Raw genomic sequence first — 27,274 nt, forward strand, 5'->3', positions numbered from 1 at the left:
AGTCGGTGAGTAACTCAACATCAATTCCTGTCCAGGAACTTCAGACGAAAATTAGCATTGTGGCTATACGGTAATCTAGCTCAATTGCATGTCGTGCACTGTGCCTGTTAAATAAACATTAAACTAAACGAAAGATAGACAGGTGCCAGCATGCACACATGCGCGTACGCACACACACACACACACACACACACACACACACACACACACACACACACACACACACACACACACACACACACACACACACACACACACACACACACACACACACACACACACACACACACACACGTGAGAGAGCATTGTGGCTATAATCTGGCTCAACTGTATGTTTAGCACTGTTCCTGTTAAATAAACATTAAATTAAACGAAAGATACACAGGTGACAGCAAGCACACACACACACACACACACACACACACACACACACACACACACACACACTTAACTCTTTTAGTGTACTGTAATGTCATGCCGTCTGACCTGGAGGGCTATCAGTGTCAAGACCATATAGTTGGCCTAAATTTCTGTTTATTTCTAATATTCATTTTATTTAATTTCATTGTAGTGTTGAATAATGTACTTGTGTGTGTGTGTGTGTGTGTGTGTGTGTGTGTGTGTGTGTGTGTGTGTGTGTGTGTGTGTGTGTGTGTGTGTGTGTGTGTGTGTGTGTGTGTGTGTGTGTGTGTGTGTGTGTGTGTGTGTGTCCATTCCTGCTCGTGCTCATCACAGGCATCAAGATCCCAGAGTCGTGTGTGTCGCGGGTACGCGACGAGCTGCAGCAGATGGACAAAGAGGTGAAGAAGAGACGCATGGAGCGCCAGCAGACACAGCTCAGCCAGCAGGCTCTGCAGAACCAGCAACTACAGCTGAGCCAGGGGCTGCAGAACCAGCAACTACAGCTACAGGGACTGCAGAACCAGCAACTACAGCTACAGGGACTGCAGAACCAGCAACTACAGCTACAGGGACTGCAGAACCAGCAGCTTCAGCTCCACCCGGGGGGTCTGCAGAGCCAAGAGTTGCAGATACAGCTCCAACACCTCCAACACCTCCAGCAGCAACTCCAACAGCAGCAGCCACAGCAGCCTCCACCTCCATCATCATCATCATCATCATCATCATCACACCGCCTCCTCCTCTCCCAGTTCTTCTCCTCCCCCTCCTCCATCTCCATCTCCAGCCCCTCAACTCCCACCCCCACCCCCATGCCTATGGACCTCTCCACCCATTCCCACTCCTCCTCCTCCTCCTTCCTCTTCGCACCTCCTGCCTCCTCCTCCACCACCATCATGGCCGCCTCCTCCACCGTCTTCCCCTCACTGTCTGGCTCCAGTACCCCGCTGGTGGACATGCTGGACGCGTCGGACGAGCCTGATGGAAGTGGTCCGCTGGGTCAGGAGGTTGGGTCGTACGGAGGAGGAGGAAGTGGTGCGCTGGGTCAGGAGGTTGGGTCGTCTGCTGCCGCTGCTGCTGCTGCTGGGTCATCGTCATCGTCTGCTGCTGCGTCTGCTGAGGACTTCAGCCTAGACTCCCTGGCGGCGGCCACCGGGGGGCAGCAGAGGGGGGTGCAGGAGGAGGGCAAGCAGCTGTCGCAGGAGTACCTCGACCTCTTCGACCTCAACCTGTGCCCGCCCATGTCCAATACACCGCCACCGCCACCGATGCCGCACCCGCTGCTGCCTGTGCCAACGCCACCGTCACTGCCACCCTCCGCCCCGCCCTCGCCCTCATCATCATCATCGCCGCCACCACCGCCGTCCTCCTCCTCGTTGCAGGTCCAGATTTCCAACAATCATCTCTTCGTGCCGTCTAATGTGGGGACCCCAGGGGCGTCTCCCACAGCTTCTACTGCCACCACCCCCACCAACGCAAACGCTGCTTCTGCTGCCGCCACCCCGACGCTCTTCTTCCCAGAGATCCCCCAGCTGACTGTGGCCGGCACGGCGTGCGACGCCAACGACGACGACGTCCACATAGACTTCCGGGAGGTTCTGAACAGCATGTTCCAGAGCGGGCCGGAGAGGCAGTCGGTCATCCAGTTCCCCCTTCAAGGTCGGGACTCCTCCTAACATCCAGTCCAGAGACCATATCACAGACCTTCCCATCCCCCCCCCTCCTCGCTCACAACAACAACAAAAACACCAGACAGTCAACACCTGGGTGTGCCGTGCACTTTCCCTGGCCCCTTACAGAAGCTATTAGCTTTAGCTAGCTGGCAGCTCAGCTATTGACTTGAGTTGTTCCATGACCATGTTACGTGACCACCACGTTATGGACATACATACAGTACATTAGGCACATGTGCGAAGTGATACTACGTCTGCTTCCTGATCGGCCGGGTGGGTGTGGGGAAGCTGGAAGAAGCCATAATCTGCAATGACGACGCAAAGAGAGAGAGAAAGAGGGAGGAAGAGAGTAAGAGAAAAAGAGAGGGAGAGAAAGAGAGAGCGTACTGTACCTATACACCAAGGTATTTCAACTGACAGGCAAGGGAGTTAAAGGATTTTGAGTTTAATTTGACCTCTCGTACGTAGGTGTCATCCTATACAGCTGTCCGTCCACCTCCCTAACCAATCTCTCTCCAGATGCAACTATTTATTTACACTAGTCTGCCGAACATTTTCTACGAAAAAAAACCCAACAACAATCTGCTGTTAAATCAGTGCCTTTGGACAGAATGCGATGTTACCTTTTCAAACACTCTGACTTAAAGTTTTGTCTACATTACAAGCTGTGCTGTACATACCAAATGCGGCGCTCTTTCATTTTCATCCTGTCTTACAGTAATGCAGCATTTTCTTGGCTCTTGGCATGAGGAAAAAAAGATGAGTGTAAATCAAAAAAGGATTACCAAAAAGGGGAAAAATGAATGTCTTTCAAATTGTCCTGCACCACCATCCCTTTTTGGTCAGGCGGACTTGCGAAGGCCGTGTTTTAGATATGCCAGCGGATGGTCTGGACTGTTGGGTGCCTGCTTCTTCCTCTTGTGGCCTTTCGCCCTCCGTGCACAGGGCCGGATTGACACGTAGGTTAGATATGGCTGCAGCCTATGGGTCCCCACCTGCCAGCCCCCCCCCGAGGTTAGATATGGCTGCAGCCTATGGGTCCCCACCTGCCAGGGGACCCACAGAGGCTAGATATGGCTGCAGCCTAGGGCCCCTCATCCGCCATGGGGGCCCTGATTGGCCAAAAGTTAAAAAAATTGCAGAATTGTGTCAAGATGCAATGTTGAAATTTTCATCTATCATGCTCAGTAGAGTTGGTAGAGATGTTATGCCTAATTCCTAGCTGGTAATTATTACACTGTGTATGTAAATGTGTAGCAGAATTTGCCTTCCAGGGGCCCACAACAATCTGTAGCCTAGGGGCCCCAGACCATCTTAATCCGGCCCTGTACCACGCATACGCTCTTCTCACCTCTCATCATTGGCTTGTCTTGTAAAATCCTCAGGAAGGCTGACTGACGTTGACTCAAGTCGCAAACATCGCAAAGCACTTCTGTTTGTTTGTTTTTTGTTCATTTTTTTGTGTTTTTGTGCTTTCCTCTTTGACAGACCAATTTCCAATCTGCGCATGTCGTTTCACATGTGCCATTGTTTTCAACACCACAGTAGTGCACCTCTCCTGCTGCAGTTCAGAAGCCTGCTATGCTTAGAAATGTTAAGTATCCTCCGCGCTCCTGGGGAGCATTTCTCAAAAGAGAAGTAGTTATTCTGTTGGCAACTTCGGTAGTTGGCAATGGGAAAATGCATTGAAAACAACAAAGTAGCTAATTTAGTAAGCAACTTTGGTTTTGAGAAATGCACCCCTGTACTTCACAATCTGCTGTGTCACGGGAGAGGAATACCGTACGTTCAAGTTGGGAAGAAAGTCACCGGCGGCGCATCTTCCGATGTGGAAAGTAATACTCTTCTTAATTAGGAGCAGTGCCAAAACTAACGTGTCGACACTGTTACGTCTTCCTCAGAGACAAGAGGCAGTTTCCGCACTGCTCCTAACAAAGCAGAAAATTACTTTCCACATCTGAAGAAGATGCTCCGGTGACTTTCTTCCCTGCCTGCTCAATCATCACTGTGTTCTTTCCTCTTGCCTGGAAACCCCAAGAGAAGTCCAATGCAAATGACGACAGATGGCAATCTTAAGCAATAATGCGCTAATGCTTAAATATATTGGCCGCTAATACTTAAATTTGTTGGCCACTTGTGTTGATAAGAAACTTTTGTACGCCGTTGTGTCTTCTTTGAACAAATGTTGTGCTTTTAGTACTCATGACCTTTGTAAGGAAAGAAAAACATTGTTAGGGGTTAAAAGCGATGTTGATTATTATAGAGTTTGCTTTTTGTTGTGTTAAATTATTTGCTTGTTTTTTTATTTATATTTAAGGGACATGCTTGCCGTTTTTAAACTGTGATCCCAAAAGATGCATACAGTTAGTAAAAAAGACTTGTCAGGGAACAACTCCAGAATCCAAACTGAAAAAAAAACCAACAACAAAGATCACTTTTAGTCTAACTTGCCTACACATTAATATTGCACTGTTTATCACTGCTGTATGAGACCTATTCTGTATAAAGTAAGATCTCACTTAATTATCCTTTTACTTTTGCAGAGTTATACCAAAGTATTTAACAAAGGACTTATCTGGCTACATCTGACCTAATCTCCAACTCAGGAAATGTTATACTGTACATATATAATATGTGTATGTATGTGTGACTGTGTGGTTAAAGAGGTGGGAGACTGTCTTTATATGTAGACAGGGCTGAATAATGATTATTGATCTTGTGTTCACATGTAGCGATGCTTGCGAGTGCTTCTTTTCCCTCTTGGTGAGCTATTGGAGTGTGTTACAATATGCGACCTTGCCTCCTCCACTTGTGCTTGTGGCCTCGCCCCGCCTCCTGGCCCCTCCTCTGTGGAGAAAACGATAAAGTTTCCCAGCTGTCAGCCTAGCCACAACAACTGTTGAGGGACTGTTTTTCATTCACCATCCCAATTGCAAATGAGAAAAACACATTACAATTGAGCTTTTGCAAGATATTGAAACATAATGCTGTTGTCAGTGATGCCATCATGACATATTACTTCCTGGTACGAGGCCACAAGCACAAGTGGAGGAGGCAAGGTTGCATATTGTAACGCACACATTGTCTGACATGAACAGGTATTATGTAACGAATGCTGGGATTAGACAATGGTGTCTTAACATTTCACCATTTGCCTTTGTGCCATAGTGCGGAGGATGTAGCCCAGAATCACTGATAAATCTAGTGCGAACCAAATCTATAATGAGCAAAAAAAAGATGTTGCATGCAGAAACTGGTCATCTTTGATTGAGAGTGAGGAATGCCTTTCTTTGATCCAATGCTGTTTTCGGTGAGAAGGACCATATTTTAAGTTCTTAGGTCTTATTGTGCAGTCTTACAGGCTGCGTCTATGAAAGGAATAATACGTAAGACCTCTTTATTATTATGCCGTGAAACCAAATTCTTTTAGGTGAAACCACACTGTGCTTACAGAGGAGTATTTCTGAGCAGAATTTGCACACAGCTGAAGTTTTCTTGTGTGGTGGCCATTGTGTTTGGTTTGATTGCCCATTTTAACTTCTCAGAGAAACACACCAAGCCACACATGTCTTTCCAGACATTCTGACATCTTGTATTCATAGACTATATATAATGTAGGTATGTAGTTGTCCTGTATATGAACACTTCACACCTCGATCGCAGTTTCAACACAATCTAACATTTGTGTCAAAGACGTGCAAAACGACATTGTCATACAGTGTAACGGATGCCTTCTACTGACTGTAACTGTAAAAAACATCACTCTTTTTATTTATTTATTGTCACAGGGAATTCATGAAAGCCTCGGCTGTCATCCATTCACTTAAAACAATTTAAAAATCGTGTTTTTTTGCAGTTACAAGTTGTCCGTAACACTGAATGACAAAGACGTCTTTGACCCATATGCCTCTTCTGCATCCCCATTCAATGTTCATCTAAATGGATCATTGTCTTATAGCATGGCCACATAGCAAGTTAGGAAGGCCAGTTATAAGTTTGCCGCAACCTTAATTCATGTCAAGTGATTGTTGGGTCAAAGACGTCCAACATGTCCTTCAGTGCAACGGATACTTATGCTTACTGTAAAGGCAAAATTTTTGTTGGTTTTTTTTGGCTTGGCTTTCATGCATTCACTTTTCAAAAAATTGTTTTGAAATGTCATGTTTTCACAGTTACAGTAAGCAAAAGCATCTGTTAGCACTGAAGGACAGTGTCATGTTGGACGTCTTTGACCCTGTTTCCCAGTACATTCCAATGGGTCTGGACTCAGGACACTCCAACAGATGCAGTGATAATGCTTAATGCGATGCGGGTTAGCGGTTTGGGTCATACACATTCAGAACTGACAACACACAAAGTTTCTTTATGGCTTCGCTATATATTGCTTTTTTTTAATGATTATATGTAAAAAAAAAAATAAAAAAAATAAAAAGACGTGATGGTGACATAGCCAGGGGAAAAAAATGGATTATAATGATTTTATTTATATGATATTCTGTGGGCCATTGATCATATTTGTGTTATTAGTCATGTTGCACTAAAACTATTAACATGTGTATTTCAGTTCCTGAGCTTATCTGCAAGTGCTTCTGCTTTTTTTCTGTGGGGACAGTTTTGGGTTTTTCAAATAATCGCTTTTGTCGCTCTTTATCTTTTTTATCAACATTGTATTCTTGAAGATATCTTATCCAGATAATTTATTGCTTTAAAAAACATGCTACTGATTGTATCTTTGAGAGCAAATGATTTTTGTTTTGTGTAGAGTTGCACTTTCATTCTGTTTGTTTGCCCTTATGTTTTTCTATGTATTTATGATTTAGATTCATGTATATATGTACAAATTGTGCCTTTTAAACTAATTCTTTCGAATTGTTTTCTACTTGTAACAGGACGAACATAATACAGTGCAATCTCAGTTTTGTGAAAAAAGTAATAAATGGTTGCAGATAGTGCCTGACCACTGGTCTCTCTCTCGCTCTCTTTATTATTCATATTTATTATTTTTATTTATTTAATGTTGTTTATACATGAACATGGTTTGGGAGGAAGCCTGTGAGTGATTGACAGCCATCATTACTTGCTCCCGCCTTGCCTCCCCTCCTTTCCCTTTCACCTGTCTTGCGTGAAGGCTTTCCCCCTACTCCTCCATTCACTAGAGCACCCAGCTACATCTCAGGACCGAGGCCAGCCAGCATGCCACTCACGCAAATTGTACACCAAGCACTCAAGGGCAAACTAGTGAAGTGCATGTTAATATCATATATGGGTCAATGATATTTTAGTAGTAGCATGCGTCAAGGTGGTGCTACCACAGCTAATCCCACTATTATATGAATCAAATGATTTCTTTTGTGTTTTGTGTAGCGGATTATCTAAGGCAGTGTTTCTCAACCTTTTTGTAGGCGAGGCACCCTTTCAATTCATGAAAATGTCAAGGCACCCCAAACCAACAAGCCGGTTGGTCGCATCCGGTACCACACAAGCTTAGAAAAGTAACACATTTAGAGACGTCTGACTGGGGCGACCTACAGTATATTTAATTTATTGTGCGTAAATGGCAGATGAAAGATTCCACTGACTAGCATTAACTTATCAATTTAGACAAATATGTATTATATTACATAATTTATTTATCAGCCATGTTTCCGCGGCACCCCTGAGGGGGGCCCGTGGCACCTCTGTTCAGAAACACTGATCTAAGGAGCATATTCATTGCAGTACATTAATTACCAATTACTAGTTTATTTATGGCCATTAGCTGTGATTGTACCACCTGACATCTGAGCCAAAAACAAAAAGACGTCAGTGACCCATGCACATTGTAGATGGGTCCATAGGGCTCACAACTTAGTACTATTCCCCCTGGTCTCACCTACACGATAATAATAATAATAATAATAATAATGTAAGCAACCCCTTGGATTCAAGAGAGAGTCTCGACTGATGCTCAAGGTGTCTTTATTTTTTCTTGTAGCGAATCACCGTGGTCACCAAAGCACCGTGAAAACTGTGTTTTGGGGTATACAAAACAATACAAAAACAACGAATCACCATAGAGTCTTCACAGTACATTATTCACATTTGTTCATTAATAGTTCACTAAAATCATCAAGTCATTCATTCAATACATTACAGGCATCAAAGCAATCCATTTAGGTATTGTCAAATACACACAGTAGAAAGTTACATAGACACAATATTTCATTAGAAACCAAATAAACAAAAACATACCTCACTGCCCTCACCAAGGATGCTTAATGATATTTTCTTTTGTTTAAAACAGGCGTCAAAAGTCCTTTTTCTTGTGCAAATGAAGCATACATTAAGCTGAAGTCTGGAGCTCAAACATTTGTGGCTCAGGCTCAAACAAAGCCAAGCAGCTCCCTTATTACCTACACCTTTACACATCTCCCTCTTGTGGAGCTATGGTGTCAGGCAAGGGACAAACTTCAACAAGGCAAAGGACAAATTCAACTAACCACCGTCCATTCACAACTCACACATACAATGCCACTCACAACAACAAACACCAACCATCTTGAAGTACATAGAAAAATAGAAATATTTTTTTGATTAAATTTTATGTTTTTAGAAAAATGTACGTAACGAAAAACACATTTAAACTAAGACAAACAAAACACATACAAGGACTAGTGCGGTCCTTTACAAATAATAATAATAATTGTATTTGTATAGCACTGTGTCATACAAGGCATGTAACTCAAAGTGCTTAACAAATAGGAAAAAAAACATTGTTAGAGATAGATTTAAAAGGAGAGGTATAGAGGAGAGGCAGAAATAGCAGGAAGGCAGAGGAAGAAGAGATAGACAGAGATTGTAGAGTCATAAGGTCAACGTAGGTTAGGACCAGGATTCTTAGATGCGTAAGGTCCATAGTGGCTGGGCCTATCATAAGTCATAGATAGTCACACAGAGATTGGGCGCTCAGGTGCGGCCCCTGGTGGCATCAGGGGTGAGGAAAAACTCCCTTTCGCTTGATTCATAGTTTGTAAGGGGGGAAAAAAATGATGCCAGGTAGGTTTGCCATCCATCCCTTGAAATACAGAATTGTCACTTATTTAGAAACAACAGTGTGGTTTCGTATTGAGCTCAAATGGGACACATTTTCGTTGAAATGCATGAAATTGCATCTAAAAATACAACATTTTCTGGGATAGGAAGGCTACTTCTACTTAATACAACTGTAGCTATTCTAGGACAGAAATTGTGTACACAAGGGTATGTTGTATTACAACCCTCACCCACTTGGACAATAAAGACTCATATGTGAGAATGCTGTTCATTGACTTCAGTTCAGCATTCAATACCATAATACCACAACAACTCATCAGAAAACTGGACAAACTAGGTTTCAGCACCTCCCTCTGCAACTGGCTGCTGGACTTCCTGATGCAGAGACCACAAGCAGTACGGGTAGGGAATAACACCTCAAGCACCCTGACCCTGAGCACGGGGGCTCCGCAAGGTTGTGTTCTCAGCCCCCTGCTGCTCACGCTGCTGACACTTGACTGCACAACGACCCACAGCACTAACCATCTAGTGAAGTTTGCGGATGATACAACACTGATGGGCCTCATCACCAAGGGCGATGAGTCTCACTACAGAGAAGAAGTAGACCTGCTGGCCAGATGGTGCAAAGACAACAACCTCCTGCTGAATGTCAACAAGACCAAGGAGATTGTTGTCAACTTTCAGAGGGTCCAAAAACAACTGCCACCACTGACCATCGACGGTGATGCTGTGGAGAGAGTGAGCAGCACCAAGTTCCTTGGAGTGCACATCAGCGACGACCTCTCTTGGACCACCAACACTACATCACTGGCGAAGAAGGCCCATCAGCGTCTCTACTTCTTGCGCAAACTAAAGAAGGCAAGTGCTACACCCTCCATCATGACAACATTCTACAGAGGAACCATAGAGAGCGTCGTGTCCAGCTGCATCACAGTGTGGGGAGGAAGCTGCACGGAGAAAAACAGGAAGACACTCCAGCGTGTTGTGAACACAGCGAAGAAGATCATTGGAGTACCACTCCCCTCCCTGCAGGACATTTACACCACACGCCTCACCCGGAAAGCGCTGATGATCATCAAAGACACAAGCCACCCTGCACACAAACTGTTCAGCCTCCTGCCCTCTGGAAAGAGGTACAGGCGCCTCCGTTCCCGTACCACCAGGCTTGCAAGCAGCTCAATGCACCAAGCAATCAAGATACTGAACACTCAACCCACTCTCCCTCCACTGTTAGCCTCTAGCCAGCCAGGCCACTGACAACCCCCCCCCCTCATCCCCACCACCATATCTGCGACTGAACATTCCACCTGCACTGCTATATTTGTGACTGAACTTTCAACCTGCACTAACTCAAAACATGCACACACACACACACACACACACACACACACACACACACACACACACACACACACACACACACACACACACACACACACACACACACACACACACACACACACACACACACACACACACACACACACACACATACACACACACACACACACACACACACACACACACAGACGCACACCGCACTTTCTACCTACACTAAACACACACACACACACACACACACACACACACACACACACACACACACACACACACACACACACACACACACACACACACACACACACACACACAAACACACACTGCTGCTGGTGTACTTGATAGACCTTTTTAATATTTATTTTTCTTCAAAATGCTACTATTACTATGTCAGAACGCTATAAAGGACTTTTAGAAAAAGCACAACAAATACCTCCTCTTAATGTATGTTCTCTACAAGTCTTCTGTTGTCCAGTCTTGCACTTTAAATGTCTGCATGAGCACTGTCTATGTCCATACTGTCTTATGTCCATGTATGAGTACTGTCTATGTCTATACTGTCTATGTCCTTACCTAGATTAGTCTATTTCTGCATGGGAAAGCAAGAAATGTAATTTCAAATTATTTGTATGACCAGTGCATGTAAAGAAATTGACAATAAAACCAACTTGACTTGACTTGACTTGAACTTAAGACCAGGCTGGGAATTGTGATGGCCCTTTGAAGGAGTATAGATTTGGGCCCCTACAGTACGTATAGCAGGCCTACAACTAACAGTGTTCATAGAGAGCGTACCCTATCCCATACCCCTTATGTGACAGGTCACACAATAAATGTATTTATTTATTTATTTCGGCATCATAGCCTACTGACCATTTTCCGACATCATTCAGTCCTGCCTATTATTTATGCATCAATTCATTTGGGTTGGATGTATAAACCAGTTACCTTAACTCAACTTAAACTGTAGCATAAGCTTGGCAAACTTCTTGCTGAATTATTGAATAACGTGCGTGCTCACTTTATTTCTTACCCTGCCTCACTGTGTGTTGAAAATAACTTGGTATTTTGCGCCATCTGCTGGCAACTTTGGACGCTTACATTGTCAGGGATGGACTACCTGGAAGAGAGAAATCTTATCTGAGCAATGTCCGAGAATGGCGCCTTTGAAGACACACAGTAAAATAGCAGTGTTAGTTCAACAGTTAGAAAATCAAATTAATATTTATTTGGTCCAGAGTAGCCCACTCTCTAAGTGTTGAATTAACACTCAATTTTGCTGTGTTTTTAGGCTACCACCAGGTTTGCCAGAGCAAGGGTGATTTGAGAGATTGCATCACACTGAACCAGTCAAGGCTGTTGAAGAGTGCTGTAACAGGACATGAAAAATTATCTTTTTGAGTAAACAGACAGAAACGGGCGTTTCGCAAGAATCCAGCCGGAAGTATCAAGTAGAGTGACACATGACGATGCGCGTCCCACCTGAAGCCTATTGTAAGCCACGCCCACCCCCAGACAACAGGTAAAGTTTTCTTCGTTGCTCTCAACTTCTGTTTCAGAAACGCCAATCCTCTGACAGGTCTAACTACCGCACACACTAGCGGCATTTCGTGAATAACTTACTGGGATTACAGAGGCACAATTGCAGGTAAAAAAGAGTCCATTATTATCATAGCCTAACAGTGGTGGGACTTTTGGTCATAAACTTGCACCGCCTTCACATGACAAGTCGAGTTCATCAGGTGCTTTCCAAGTAGTAGCCTAGTCTCTTCCTTCGGCATCAGATGTGATGGAAGGATATCGTGTATGATTTAGAATAGCTGAAGTGAAACATTACTGCTGTGTCAGTAGGCCTAACCTAATTTTGTAAATTCGTGTTTGTGATAGGACTACACATCATCATCTAAGAGTCAATGAGTAGCCTACCTTTACAGATAGCCTATCAATCACATTCACTTCAGTGTAGGAAATGGGATTATTGAAAAAGTGTAAGGGCCCATAGCCTACCAAATCATAGGTCGCATGGTATTCTGCAAAGTAGGCCTGTATGTTTGGATGTAGATGTAGTAAACTCTCCAGCCATGTAAATTCTCTAGCAATGTAAATATTGTGGCAACAGTTGTTTTGCATCTGTTCAGGAATTCCGGGACCAGCTGGTTGTGTTAATTGTAACTTTCTTCATGTGTAGAATGTGTAGATCCATATTAAGTTGGCCTGTCTGGCCCTCCTATAGGCCGAAACACTAAGGATAATAGATCCATGCAAACCATTTGCATCTTGCATCTTGCTCTTGTATGTGTTGAATGTGTTGCAGTACCAGCTGGTTGTTATTGTATCTCTTCTCCTGTGTAGATAACCATCTGTCCAGGCTCTCCAACTAGTCAGTGCACTAAGAGTACATTCTTAATAATCATCTTTTGTGTGTCTGGTCATCAACTTGGGGGACTTGTAAACTGAGCAGCCTTAAGTGTTTCTGCTATTTGCTTTGAGTGCTTTTGTGCCTGTTTGAGGAGTGGGTGTTTTCATTTCATTGCATAATTTAAGATGGGAGCTATTGTCATCCTCTCTCTCTCTTGTCAACCGGCAGTACTGGTTTGCCTACTCTGCAGGTTTCCACATGTTCAGTAATGTAGTTTCACTGCGGTGTGGTTTCGACAGGACTGCCACATCTCCACATGACAAGGTGGCTCTGCTCGCTCTTTTCCGATCACACTTCTTAGTTCCATGACTTGCTGTAGTGCAGTGACTGCACATTAATAGTAGCAGTAAAGAGTAGAGTAGAGTAGAGAGAGTAGAGGGCTTTTATTGTCACTATATAAATACAGTGAGATTCTGTGTGGAAGCAACCCACAAATGCCCATAAAATAAAAGACATATTAACAGTATAATAAGTAATATATTGTAAAGCTGTGTCTTTTAATATGCCTTTTATTGACCGGTAGCCTAAGCTATTGAGATTGAGTCATAATCACATTTAGTCATCACCACACACTAAAGTAGACTACACCAAGTTTCGATATGGGCTACTGTGAATAGGCCTAACCTTTGCTTTGCCTCTGGTAAATCTTGGCTTGGCAATGATACAGCACATAATTGGAGTGATCTGTTCAGTTTTCCCGTTTGTATTAGGCCCTGCTTACTCCTGTTAGTCTGTACATGTCCATGATATGCTGTGCTGACAACAGTTGAGGGAACTGATGATCACAAGTATCAGTTTTACTGTTAAACATTTACTATTGCACCATAGCTAATGGCATATGAGCGTGTTTCTGTTTAAACATAGGCTATAACTTAAGCAAATGTACAGAAATGTTTGCCAGTTGCTCCTGTAATGCCCCTTGATTATTGTTTTTTATATAATGTATAACCAACATGGTCCAACTATGTGGCAACTAGGGGCCATAAAAGTTAGTAAAAGGTATTTTCCCCTAGGTGTGCCCCCTCGGAAATCAGGAGTCATTCTCCTGCGAAACTGTTTACAGAGAGAGGCAAGTGGAGTGGAGTGGGGTGGAGGGTGGGGCGCACCTTTTAAAAGCCACAAGCTGTTTACTCTCCATAGCCGTTTGCGTTTGTTCTTGCTGTCCCACAGTTCCTGTCAAGTCAAGTGCGGACTTAAGGTATGGCCCCGGGCTCGTAAAAATGTGGTTGAGCCGGCTGCCTGCCTGGCCTGCCTGGACTGCCTGCCTGCCTGCCTGCCTGCCTGCCTGCCTGCCTGGACTGCCTGGACTGCCTGGACTGCCTGCCTGCCTGCCTGCCACGCACCGACCCACACAGTCTCCACAGGAACAGCTCAGGGGTCAATTACAGCAAACTTGTAAGGCATGGATGCCATGTCATGTCAGGAGAACAAATTCACCTTTGTTTTGTAGTGAGCAGGTGAATTAATACAGGCTTAACTAGTGTGGGGGACTTCTTGGATTCTGAAGAAGGTATAGCAACACCGAAACATTAGCCGAGTGTGTGCACAAAATAAAGTCTTGAAAACTAAGCTGCAGTGTGCTCCAGCTTCTCCTTTCCAGTGATGTCTGTCCCACTGTGATGCACCTGTAAGCTGAGTGAGGGATGATGCGTATGTAACAGACCCATCCAAAGACCAGAAGGAGACCAGGGGTTCAGCTGCTCGGTTTATTGTCTGCATTCATGAAAACAAATACACATATGACCAGGGCATCCGTCACTCGACTGCAACTACTCCAGCGTGGGGCGATCTAGCTGGAGGTACGGAGGGCGCAAGCACCCAAAAGGCACGAACGCGAAAAGCAGTCGTGAAGGCCCATGGTCAACTAAGATGAATGCGGTACAACATGTAAAATAATTCCAAACAAATAACATTGTGAAAACAAAAAAGCAGATTTTGTGAGGATTCACTTAATACAAAAAGAGTATATTTTAACTCCATTACACGTAGTCTAGTGTCCATATTCTAGTGTGTGGGATGTTTGGATGATGGCGTCTTGTGTTTGAGTGCTGTGGAGTGACGTGAGTCCTGCGGAGATGTGTGCAAGTGAAAAGAGAGGAGCTCGGAATACAAACAGGTGTCTGTCTGAGTGAACAGAGCCGGTAGGAAATCAAGCTGTCACTTTGGAGAGCGTGGCTGCCAGCACTTTGTGAAACTTGTCCTCTGCCCGGGCCATTTGTCCTGTAAGCACCTTGTTAATAATTAAGTTGCCATGGTAATGATTCCCCCTGTTGCCATAGCAACTCCCCAAACTCTTGCGACCCCCCCTCTGCCTGCCTGCTCCGCTGGCCAGATGATGGTCTATCTGTTGGTGAGAGTGATCAGACATTTTGGAATGTTGGTAGTGTTGTTGTAGTTCTCTCTCTCTCTTTCTTTCTCTCTCTCTGTCTCTCTGTCTGTCTGTCTGTCTCTCTATCTCTCTGTCTGTCTCTCTCTCTCTCTCTCTCTCTCTCTCTCTCTTTCTCTTTCTCTTTCTTTCTCTCTCTCTCTCTCTCTCTCTACACCTACCTACCTACCTCTCTCCCCCCCCTACCATGTGGAATGCGTCTGTCCACTTATTTGTCTGCTTGTGTACACCTGTGTTTTATGCACCTTGTGCTAGCATATGTATGCAACTGATCTGTTGTAGCGATACAGCAGTCGTAACTGCAGAGTATAAAACTGATGATGAGTGTAACTGCTGAGTATAAAACTGTCTAGCAGAGAAGTGTTGGAAACTATAATAAATTAACTGTCGCCTTTTGAATGAATTGGCACATATACACTGAGATGAGTGTTTATGTAGGCCTCCACAACATGGATATGTCATGCTACAGTTCTCCACTCCGTGACTCAGTGGTGAAACTCTCTTTATTGGGCTCGGTCCTTTCTGCCCCTTGTGTTTTGTTTTGTTGGTATTCGTGTGTTTACAAGGCTCCCCTGTAACTCCGTGGTAACCGTGTGGAGAGGAGGAAGTCTGGTGGGCATTCATGGTGGCAGGAAGAGGTGAGGGGAGGGGAGGGGAGGGGAGGAGAGTGGTGAGGGGGGAGAGCGGAGAGGGGGAGAAGGGAGGATAGGGGGAGAAGAGAGGGGAGTGGAGAGAGGGGAAAGCAGAGAGGAGAGAAGAGTAGAGGAGGTGAGAGGAGAGCAGAGGGGAGAGGAGAGAGCAGAGAGGGTAAAGGGAGAAGGGAAAAGGGAGGGAAGAGCAGAGAGGGGAGAGGGGAGAGGAGCGGGGGGAGAAGTGAGCAGGTGGGAGGCACCCCAGGTGGGCGGGGCCTAACTCAAGGTGTTTCTCCACCTAACGGTCAGGCTTTGATTGCTCTTTCATCGCCGCTGTTGATCGATACGTAAACAACAACATGGACAAGTGATTCTGTTTGTTTGTTTGTGTTTTTGTCCGAGGGCTGCATTTAAGTTTTGGATGTATTTCTGAAGTTGCAGTTTTCCTTGAATAAGAACGGAGGAGGGGAGGGAGGGACAGGTTGTTTTGTTTTGACGTGAAGGCTGTCGAGGGAGCAGGAGCAGGAGCAGAAGCAGGTGTTTTCAGGTGCAGTGGGAATGGAAGTGAGGTTTGCCAACTCGGTGAGTGCTGACCATTCCTCTTTTTTTTACTTCTTGCTGTCAGGGTGTGTATGCATGTGTGTGTGTGTGTCAGTGAGTCTTCAGGCATTGAGCTGCGTGCATTCTGATCATTTGTTGCCTTTGGGCTCGGCACTTAGACATGTGGATTGTCACAAAGTAGGTCACACGACGTTGCCCTGTGTCAGTCAGACCTTTGTCTCCCTGCTGAGTGCGGTGTATAGTACAGTAGGCTACGTGTAGGCCATTACGATGCCCATGGCAGCTGCCTACCTGGCTACCTGCACTGCCACCACTGAGCTGACACCTTAGCTGGCACACGAGCTGGCAATGAGAGAACTGAAAAAAATAAACACGTTATTATCAAGACCAGCTGGGTCATTTCACGTGAAATAAGACACTTTGGAACCCAACCGACATTCATATTCTGAAGGTTGTCGTATTCCATGTTATTTGTGTAATTTGTAGAGCCAGAAAAGAGCTTTCAAACATCACCACAGACATATTTTTGTGACTGACATGGACTTATATAATCAAGGCTGAATGTATAGTGTCCTACACTCATTTGTATACCTTTGCTAGTCTGTTTCTCCTTTAATATTGCTGTCAGATTCACCCAAACACAGTTCTGGGGTGCTACTTTGCTACTAAAAAGGCACACCAAGTATGATTGAAATCTGTGTTGGTTGGGACCCAAAGTGTCTGATTTCACATTAAATGACCCCAGCTGGAATATTGACACTTTAAAATCTTAAGCATTGATGTACTTAGGGGGAAGTCTGTTATTTCTGCTGTTGGGGTGGTCTGTTTTGACTTGTGCTGTTTTCAGCTTCTGTGAATAGTGTATAGTAAATACCTCACCTTGGCAAAACTGTATTGATCGAAGGATTCATATTATATTTTGCCCCAAAGCGTTCATCGAAAGAAAGAATTGATCTCCACCTGCAGTCGGATACACAGGGTTTTGCAACAGTGAATGCTTCAGGTTGCTTTTATTGCTTTGGTGCAATACAATACTCCTTTCATGTTCTTGATGTTTGTTGTTATTGAATTCTTCGCAGCACTTTGTTCATTACCTGTCACATTAATCCCTGTGTGTGTGCGCCTCGCTCGCCTCGTTGCTTTCTTATCGTTTTTGTACCGGTCGGTTCTTTTTTTCACGCTTGTCAACACCAGCAGCCATTGTGTTTGCCCGCGAATGTCACTTCATGTTAATAAGTTACACAGTAGGTGCCTTTCAGAAGCACCCGGGCTGTTGCAGAAGAGTAGTCAGTGTTTCCTGGAAATGCCCACAACAATGACAACTTGCATCAGTGTGTTATGTAGAAGGGACATAAGGTTCATATGCCTAGAGTGCATATTAATGTGTCACAGGAAGCCTGCTTTGTGTTTGTCTGTGTTTTGTGTCTGTGTGTGTCTGCTCTTTTGTTTGTGTTTCTCTCCCCCTAAGAGAAGAGAGAAGTCCACCCCTCCCCCTCTCAGGTCTCCATGTTGCAACCCATCTATCTGAGTCACCGTATAGTTTCAATACACATGTCAAGTCAAACACAGAGCAAGCCGGTGAGAGAGAATGTACGTCAGTGATTCTCAACCTTTTTTGAACAAACGCCCCCTTGGCCTCATCACAAGCCTCCCAACGCCCCCTTGACCTCATCATAAGCCTGACAACGCCCCCCTTAGTATTAAAAAAATAAATGGACTAATGCCCCTCAATGGCAACTAAGCACCGCCCCCTCCCAGCTGTATCCTTCTCAGCGTCCCCCTAGAGCTCCCCAATGCCCCCCGGGGGGCTGTACCGCCCCCGTTGAGAAACACTAATGTAGGCTATAGGCAGTGTGGTTGTAAATCATAGGCATATGTAGTGCAGTGTGTGTTTGTCATAGACTGAGGATCATGAACACTGATTGCATGCATTGCTGTTTATAGATGGTTTTGGGCCCTTTATTAACTTTATTAGTATATGAGAGTGTGTGCAGATAATACTGCAAAGTATTGGGAGAGAGATGGGGCAGGGTTGAATGAGAAATTAATGACCCAAGCGGGGATTCGAACCAGGGTCCCCATGGCCATGCAAGGCCATGTGTGGGGGGCTTTGAATGCTTTTCCACAGCACTGTCCTGTTGTTTTTATTTTGATATAGGTATACAGGACCTTTGGCATGATCAGACTGACAATGGTATTAATCTGTAACGAAAGGGCGCCTTTTGATCAGGGCAATCACAATTTTATGGCCTGGGTAATGAACTGACATTTGCACGTGCAGTCAAGAACGGTCTGGCCAAACAATGCTTATTGTGCACTTGCAATTTGAAACAGCTTGACCTTCACCTTTACTGTGGCTAGTGGTTTTCCAACCAGCCTTTCTACTAGAGCAGGGATGGGGAACCTATGTCTCGAGGCCCGTTTGCGGCCCTTGAGGCCATTTTATCCGGCCCCCGATATAGTTTTAATGTTATGCAGCTTCACATGAAATATGGCATATTTTGTAAAGTAAACTTTGAAAATACATTTTCAATACAATGAAGTTATATACAGGGGACCTAGAGAAGGTGGGGTCTGTTTTAAAGGTGACTGCTTTGAATAGTGGCCTAAAGTGCGGGGGGAAATCCTGGTTTGTGTTCATAATACTGCCCTCAGAGGACTTTTACGGCCCTCGGATGAATTTGAAGTGGCCCCCCGAAAGAAAAAGGTTCCCCACCCCTGTACTAGAGCCACACTTGTGGTCAGGTCATTGTTATCTTTTTTTCCGTAGTCGTCTATGTTTAAGATCAGAAGTGTTAAACAAGTGAGAAGATAAGTAGTGTGACGGCTCCCTACATAAAAATAAACTAGAGAGGAGGCACATATTAACTGTGTGCTATTTCAGTCTTAATTCAAACATTGATGCACAAGGGTCAAATAACAGAATGTAGGCTACTACTATTGTGTGATACCCAAGAGTAAACTACTTACCACTTGTGACACTGAAGTTATTGATAGCCACAGCCAGATTTTACCAGCATTTGGCTGGTTGGTAGGAGCCAAGCCCTGATTTGAAGGTACATGTATTTTCAACTCCTACTTTTGCATTTTGTTCTTATTACATTACATTTAGCAGACACTTTTAACCAAAGCGTCTTACAAAGAGGACATTCAAGCAAGTACAGAGTGTGGGGTCAGTACAGAGTACAACGGTATACAAGTAATGAAGAACAGATTGAGAGCTATGCTTTTATTTTGACAGAAATGGGTGCAAACGTATCCAGTGATATGCAAAGCTAGTGTTGTGAGAGCAGCTGGATTGCTTTTTAGTGTAACTTCAGGTTGTTAGCCGCAGGGCTTCATCAGCTTGGATGAAGAGTGAAATATCAGTTTGGATAAAAGGGTGAGATATCAGTGTGGTGAAAAGTCTTCAGCTAAGAAAATTAAGTTTATTTATTTTCTTATTACTTAACCATTTTGGCTTGATTTAGCGTCTTCACCAGACAGTAAATGAAGTCTTAATTTATTTTTAATGTTTTAACTTGGACTTTTTGGCTTTATTATGATGACAACTATAGTGAGGAGAGGGAGAGAGCGAGCAAGAGAGAGGTGGGGCAGGGTTGGGAGGGATGACCCAGACCTAATTCGAACCTGGGTTCCCATGGGCATGCTCCTCACCACAGCACCCCCATATTAAGTCCTACTTTAGGCTCGGGGCTATAGTCACTTTGTGCGTTCCAATATGCAACCTTGCGTCCTCCCCTTGTGCTTGTGGGCTCGTACCAGGAAGTAATACGTCATGATGACATCACTGACAACAGCATTATATTTCAATGTCTTGCAAGGGCTCAATTGTAAAGTAAATTTGTCATTTGCAAACTGGATGGTGAATGTAGAATCGTCCCCCAAAAGTTGTTTTGGCTGGGCTGACAGCGGGCCCAGCCAAAACAAGCACAAGTGGAGGACGCAAGGTTGCATATTGGAATGCACATACTTACTGCTATGCTTTGACTTCAGTGTCCACCATCATGCAGGCAGGCTCTACCACAGGTGCTTGACCTGGTCAGCATGTCTAGGATGTTTCAGCCCTGATTGGCTCCATGAGATTTGCTGAGAGATTTGACCTCTGGTGACCTAGACTAGAGTGGATTGTTTGAATACCTTCAAACGTATTTAGCATCAAAGCCTGTCCATTGCTTTGAGCACATTTGTAGTGACTTAGCTCCACGTAGTGTCGGTGGTTGTGTAATGCAATAATGAAATGAAGAGCTTGAATGCAAAATGATATTTTGGGAAATGGACATGTTTGTATATTTGTATTGGGCATTGCATTGCAAAATGCATTTCATATAGATTTAAAAGCATGTTCTCAATATATTTGAATGGAAAGAATTATACACATAGATGATGGGCCATCTGAATACTCAATCAATTTCCAATAATATTATGAAGTCGAAAATGGTGCTTACATCATTTTCCAATGAAACTCCTCAAATGCACACTCATATTCCACAACCCTAGGTATCAGAACCGAACCACACTAATTGTCACCTTTGACTTTTTTTGCAAATCAGTGCACGCACAGAGTTATTTTGTATTATTTTCAAACGTTTGAAACAGTTTGAAAAACTGTCTTTCCTTTTTGTGCCGTGAGAACCTCATTTACATTCTGTGTGAGCGTTAGTTAGTCTAATTCATGTGCAGTTTTGGGCAAAAACGTACAGCAAGAGGGAAAAAATCAGTGTAAGCAATTGCAAGAAATGTAAACGTTTCTGCTTTATGTGTAGACACAGCGGAGAACTGAATGAACTCAGTGTTTGATAAATGAAATATAAAGAGGAGAAAAATCCACACTCACAAGCTGTGTTCCATTATTTATTGAAATACCACCATGTCCACAAGCAGGGGCGTTAAGCCATCATCAGTGCGTAGTATCATGAACAAAGGGATGGATGCATCTCCTCACAGGGGGGCGAAAGGCCACAGGTTACAGCTGTTTCTGATTAATGTTGGGACACAGTGAAGTACTGAATGCACTCAGTGTTTGATAAATTAAATGTGTATTAATTAAACTGTAGTCTACGACGTTTGGAATAGTTTATCATGTTTGATTCAATATGAGAACAGGATGATACTGCTGTCTGGAAACCAAAAGTTATTCAAATAGTGATGCAAAGTCACAATTTGTCTTGAAATCGTTTCTTTTAAAGCTCTGAATATTTTAACCCATTTTAGCCTGATGACTCGTATGTGTTGTTTGACCTTTGTTGGTGCCTGAAGCAACATATACGCTGCATTCAGGCTCTTGAGATTTTAGCTTTTTAAATAAAAATGTGGGTATGTTAAAGCTGAATGAACACATTCTAATGCTAGATGAGGGTGTTGGGGTTTGAATGCATCTTGTTTCATGTTTTTATGTGCATCAGAGGCTGAGATATTTAGATTTTTTATAGGCTGAGGGCAACTCTCCAAACAAGGGCTTAGGCATTCAGCAGGCGTTTTTTGCAGGTGCTTTAGGCATCAATGGGTTTAAGTGTGGAAGCTTTACCCTTTTTACCGGTACATTAACCAATCCAACCAATTCTGTTTGTAAACGAACAACAAACTGTAAATGAAGCCACGCAAATCAATGTGTGTCCTAGTTTCCGAAGAGCTCGCTAGGTGTTTGGTTTTGAAATAACAAGCCATACCTGAAATGCAGTGACAAGCGGCTACAGCAGGTATGCGGAGAATGCATAAGAGACAGCTTGTGGTAGCTAGGGGCCTGTGACTAAAAGACCTGGCGCAGACTTCTTTTTTTTCTTCTTCTCCTTTTCCTTTTTTTTTTTTTTTTTTTGAAGTGGGGACGGTCCGTTGGGTTGTTGGTGTCGGGTGTCGTCTCTATTGAGACCGAGCAGCGCCGCGTCAGCCTGCCAGCAGGTTGCCGGAGGGCTTTGCTGATTGGCTGTCTGGTTGCGACAGGCTCCTCCCCCCCTGATTACCTGTCCCTCAGGAATGCCACAGGTGTGGGCATGCTCTTGTTGACTCACTCTTCCTGTTTCACCTCAGACCAAGAGCACACAGGGGAGGGAGCGAGCTCTGCCTGCCAAAAAAGTGAGCCCCTGGATAGACTGGATTAGCCGAGTAGCAACGCTCTCGCCGTTCTCACCTGTCTGACTGTTTTGCTGTTGTTATGGACCCGTAGCTGTTGGTTACCTTGTAATCTTCTTTTCAGGTGTACTGTTGTTCACTGCATGTGTTGCTTCGCTTCAACCTTTTCTGTTTTTCTTTCAGCACCCAGACATGGAGGAAATGACGATATGGGAGCAACACACGATAACGTTGACCAAAGTAAGTGTGTTTACTTTACCTTACCTTACCCGAACTTACCCTGCCTTAATGTTTAACACTTTACACTACCTGCACAATGGGGTCTGTAAGGTAGTATCACTTAACAAACTAGTGGTGTGTTTTGTGTGAGGTTGGTTGCATCATCGAGCAGAAACTAAGTCTGTTGACGCAACGTTGGGGACAAGCGTGACACATTTCACACCCCCGTTAGTTATTGTCGAGTCTCTTGTCAACCCAAACCAACCACACCCTGCTAGGAATTCCAGATTAGGAAAAAGGTCATGTGACACAGCCGAGACGAGAGATGACTGTTCTCTTTCACTCACTCAATCTGTCTCTCTCTCTGTTTTTTTGTCTTTTGTCTTTTTTTAACGTTTCACAGGATCCAAGGATAGGCTTTGGCTTTGCATTGTCCGGCGGCAGAGACAAACCGCATCCGGACTCGGGCGACACGTCCGTGGTGGTGTCTGATGTGGTGCGAAACGGCCCCGCCATGGGCAGACTACAGTGAGTCGGGCTCTGGCTCTGCAGTCAGATGGCTACACTACACTACACTACACTACCGCTTGCACACAAACACTTCCGTCTCTCTCTTTCTCTCTCTCTCTCTCTCTCTCTCTCTCTCTCTCTCTCTCTCTCTGCAGTCAGCTAGCTACAGTACACTATCGCTTGCACACAAACACTTCCGTCTCTCTGTCTCTCTCTCTCTCTCTCTCTTCTCTCTCTCTCTACCTCTCTCTCTCTCTCTCTCTCTCTCTCTCTCTTTCTGTCTCTTCTCTCTCTCTCTCTCTCTCTCTCTCTCTCTCCACAGTTTTTCAGGTCTAACCTGCTACCATGTGTTTACTTTCGGCTGCGATAGTGACTTTCTCCTTGAAACTCACTCTTTCCCACACATACGGTATTCAGGCACACATACTGTATATGCATACTGTATATGCACACATAAACATGAACACATGCAACCGGTACCCATAAATACACGCACACGCGCACGCACGCGCGCGCACGCACACGCACGCACACATACACACACACACACACACACACACGCACACACACACACACACACACACACACACAGTATATACTGTATGTACGTGAACACCTGTTCCACATTAATGGTGGTGTTGTTCTTCTTCCCTTTTCTTCTTAAACAGGACCCGAGACCAGGTCGTCATGGTCAATGGGGTTTCCATGGAAAATGTCACGTCCAACTTCACCATTCAGAACCTGAAGGCCTGTGGAAAAGTGGCAAACATTGTAAGCAGCGCTACGGCTAAGAGTTGCCAGATGAGGCTGATGATTTCCAGCCCAAAGAAATGCAGGGGTGATAGCAGTCCGGCGCCGCGCCGGAAATCCGGCGTAGCGTGGCTGTAGAAAAAAATAAAATAATAATTTCCCCAAAATTAATAAAATAATAAACTATCGCGTAGGCCTTCATTAATGTATGGTGAAAATAAATGAGCGCGCAACAGCCTGTTGTAAGAGACGCGAAAGGAACCCAAATGAGCAGCAGCCCATAATTGTTTGTATCATCCCGACATCTTACTGAAAAATGTATCAATTTGTTACGTCTTGCTCTTGAGTCACTCACCACATCACTGGCGGCAGTCTTCTAGTTCTAGTGAAAGGAGAAGTAGATTGGCTGTCAGTATGCACAGTAAAGAGAGTTCTAGGCCCCTACTGGTTACCCTTCTCAGATATTTTCACTGTCGACGGAGGCAAATCCAAAAATGGCATCTCGTTATACTGAAGAAACGGAAGAAAGTACTATAGGCCAAGTCTAGACCATTTGGATTCCGATAAAAAATTAGCAACTATTGTTAGCACAAATCCACATGGCTTGCTAGTTGTGATGGGTGTGTTGAACCGTGTGGATGTCAGTGGAATACTAGTGAAATTCTGTGATCAAGAAAACGTTTGAAGGTAAGGCCATTTAGTTATTAATTTGCCCACTGTGGCATGTTGGCTTGGGCCCGAATGATTTTGCCTTGCGCAGGTTACTCCAAAAACCTGACCATAAACGGCTTATTGATGCGCATAAACGGGCTCAGTGAGAGTTTGAAATAGGTTCGTCTATTTTCCTCATTTATGTGCGCTAAATGACTGCGCAATGTTGACAAACTTTGATGGAGATGGACGTTCTTTCAAAAAAAAGTCTGTATGCTCAAAACGGTAGGCTATGCTATGCCCGTCATGATACTTTTTTTTCTAGGTGTAGTGCGTAAATGTGGTCTGCATTGGAATAGCGGCTACCATTGCGACATGTCCAAATGACAATGGAATGCTTGGATCGCTAATGTTTGGCAAGCCTAGTTAGCCTACACCCCTTGTAGGCTAGTGTGAGCTGAGTTCGTGGGTTTTGGTCTACTGTTGATTGAGGGATGGTGTTTTGCGTCATTCCTGACAAACCACGTGTCAAACTGATTTCAGGGAGATGTTTATATTAGTTATGCTGACTAAACCAACGCGCTCTGTGAAAACCCCCAAACAGCCTCGCACAGGTTCACACAGCCTTTCTCTCTCGCGCGCTCCCTGTTGTAGTTATTCCACGCACGATGCACAGGTTGTATTGTCTGCACGCTCTGGGCTACTTAATCCCTACTCTCGGGCAGGGGGCAATTGTCAATATCAGACTCTCATGAACTTCAAATACTTGGCTTGCGTTCATGTGGCCACCTAGACATGCAGTGAATGTTCATCTTATCTTCACGCCCTGTGCTATTTTCATGTAGCTTAATTCGGTCCTGTCTTTGTTTTTGTTGCTTTCTGTTATCTTTTCAACTCGTACATTGTAATGGGCGTGTGTACACGCGAGTGATTTTCATGTATTTTAATTGACTACAACCCAATGCGAAAGTCGCGCAGTAGTCACACAGGCTATATATACTGTCCTGTCCGTAATAACCACTGGTTCTGTCATCCGTGGAGTCGAAATATGCGATGTGAACGTGGGCCTGCATGTAGCCAATCATGCGCTTGTGCCCTAAATATCATGTACCGGTAATTAAAGGGCGTTTCCCTACAACGGAAAGGCAGGGGTGGGTTATAGCACAGCCCTTAAACAATCTGTGGTTATAGGTAGACCATGGGGCCACGAGTAGGCTATCTAAACGTATGTCCAGTAGCCTATACAAGTTATATGAGCAATGTCCCAATGAAAATGAAACTTATCAGCTTGCAGCAAATGTCATGTCATTTAAAAGTATTGCTCAATTAATTGGTAATCACCTCCTCTATTTTGGACAGAGTGTAGTTACTGTACTTTGGAGTAGTATTGCCTCCTACTGACCTGTCTTGGTATGGCTGCTACATATGTAGCTTTCAGTTAATTCAATGTGGTAAAATATGCACCATGTTTTCAGAAATGTATTCTGGTGTTGAAATGTTGCATTGGTTCAATACCCACCTCAATAACTTCAGTGCAACATCACAAGCCTAGAATGCATTTCTAACTGCATACGTTGGTATTCGTTTTTACAGCTAGAATTGAACGTGGTGGTCAGTTTCTTTCAGCCAAGTGCTGTAGCCTACCAACAGGGAAATGATCTGTGTTTTCGTGAATAACACTATAGAAATAATGCAAAAATGAAAACATTATCTTAAATGTTTGAATAATGTGTTTGAATAATAATAAGGCCTACATTACGTCTCATATGCAGTATGTCCCCCCCTCCCCGACCAGGAAAAAAGTTCAGGCTCAGGATTTTTTTTCACTATCACCCCTGGAAATGCCATTTTTACCCGCAGACAGCCATCCTAAGTAGCCTATTTGGGCAGGAAACCGCCCAATCTGGCAACAGTGACTACGGCTAAGAGTTGCCTGCCGTCTACATTAGCTTTTAACGGGAGCTGGTGCAGCCAAAGCAAACAGTTACTCAGTTGTGTTGTCACAGTCACAAGGCTACAGGCACCGGTAGCCCCAGTGTGTTTAAGGGCAGGGGGCAGTGTAAATAACTCGTAGGGCAGGATTTTAGCATGAGGCTTTTCATTATGCTTGTCTCGGCTATGAAAATGCATTTGCTAATGAGTTAATAAGTAATAGTTTAATGTTATTCAGGGATTTTTTCTGTCATGACTCGTCATGGACCACCACACTGTTGCAGACGAAGCCTAAAATCTTACATTTTACGATAGATCTTAATTTATAAGATTTATCTCTGAAAATTCGAGATCTATCTCTACTCTACTACTAAAATATGTTGATCTAACTATATAAATTGAAGTTCATAATCTTTCAAGTAACCCTTTCAGGTAACCCAAGGTCGCTTTACAAAAAGCAATGGGGCTAGGGAATAGAGGAGAGAAGAGGAGAGAGGGTAAAAGTGAGGTTGGGGGAGCAAGGTGGTTAAGAACCGTAGGCCTCAGTGAATAGATGTGATTTTAGGTGCTTTTTGAACATCATCATCATAATCAGCATCTATGCATCTTGTAATCATATTTTAACTCGCCCTGTACTGAAAATGAAAAGGCAGCAGTTATTTAAGAAAGATACTGCTTTTGATATTTTTAATAAGGTCCCACC

General features: G+C 44.1%; 2 protein-coding genes across 11 annotated transcripts in view; both read left to right on the top strand.

The window, feature by feature from the left end:
- sbno2b (strawberry notch homolog 2b) overlaps positions 1–7,029 on the top strand; it is a 149,826-nt gene extending 142,797 nt beyond the window's left edge. For 7 of the 8 annotated variants that reach the window (XM_063200484.1, XM_063200485.1, XM_063200489.1 and 4 more), the window contains 2 exons: positions 1–5; positions 736–7,029. The exon at positions 1–5 is cut by the window's left edge and continues 186 nt beyond it. In XM_063200484.1, the coding sequence (XP_063056554.1) occupies positions 1–5; positions 736–2,075 (1,345 nt within the window). In that variant the 3' untranslated portion in view covers positions 2,076–7,029. The remainder of the gene's footprint in view (positions 6–735) is intronic. The other variant, XR_010035127.1, reaches the window with a different exon arrangement.
- Positions 7,030–11,990: 4,961 nt separating this feature from the next.
- Positions 11,991–27,274, top strand: part of tjp3 (tight junction protein 3) — a 43,622-nt gene continuing 28,338 nt past the window's right edge. Inside the window, exons 1-4 of one of the 3 annotated variants that reach the window (XM_063200497.1) lie at positions 11,991–12,090; positions 22,693–22,749; positions 23,132–23,256; positions 23,907–24,009. In XM_063200497.1, coding sequence (XP_063056567.1) covers positions 22,702–22,749; positions 23,132–23,256; positions 23,907–24,009 — 276 coding nt within the window. In that variant the 5' untranslated portion in view covers positions 11,991–12,090; positions 22,693–22,701. Of the gene's footprint in view, positions 12,091–16,183; positions 16,462–21,146; positions 22,513–22,692; positions 22,750–23,131; positions 23,257–23,906; positions 24,010–27,274 lie in introns of those variants that run through there. The other 2 variants (XM_063200496.1, XM_063200498.1) reach the window with 2 other exon arrangements.

Source organism: Engraulis encrasicolus, chromosome 6, assembly GCF_034702125.1.
Source record: "Engraulis encrasicolus isolate BLACKSEA-1 chromosome 6, IST_EnEncr_1.0, whole genome shotgun sequence".
Taxonomy (NCBI): domain Eukaryota; kingdom Metazoa; phylum Chordata; class Actinopteri; order Clupeiformes; family Engraulidae; genus Engraulis; species Engraulis encrasicolus.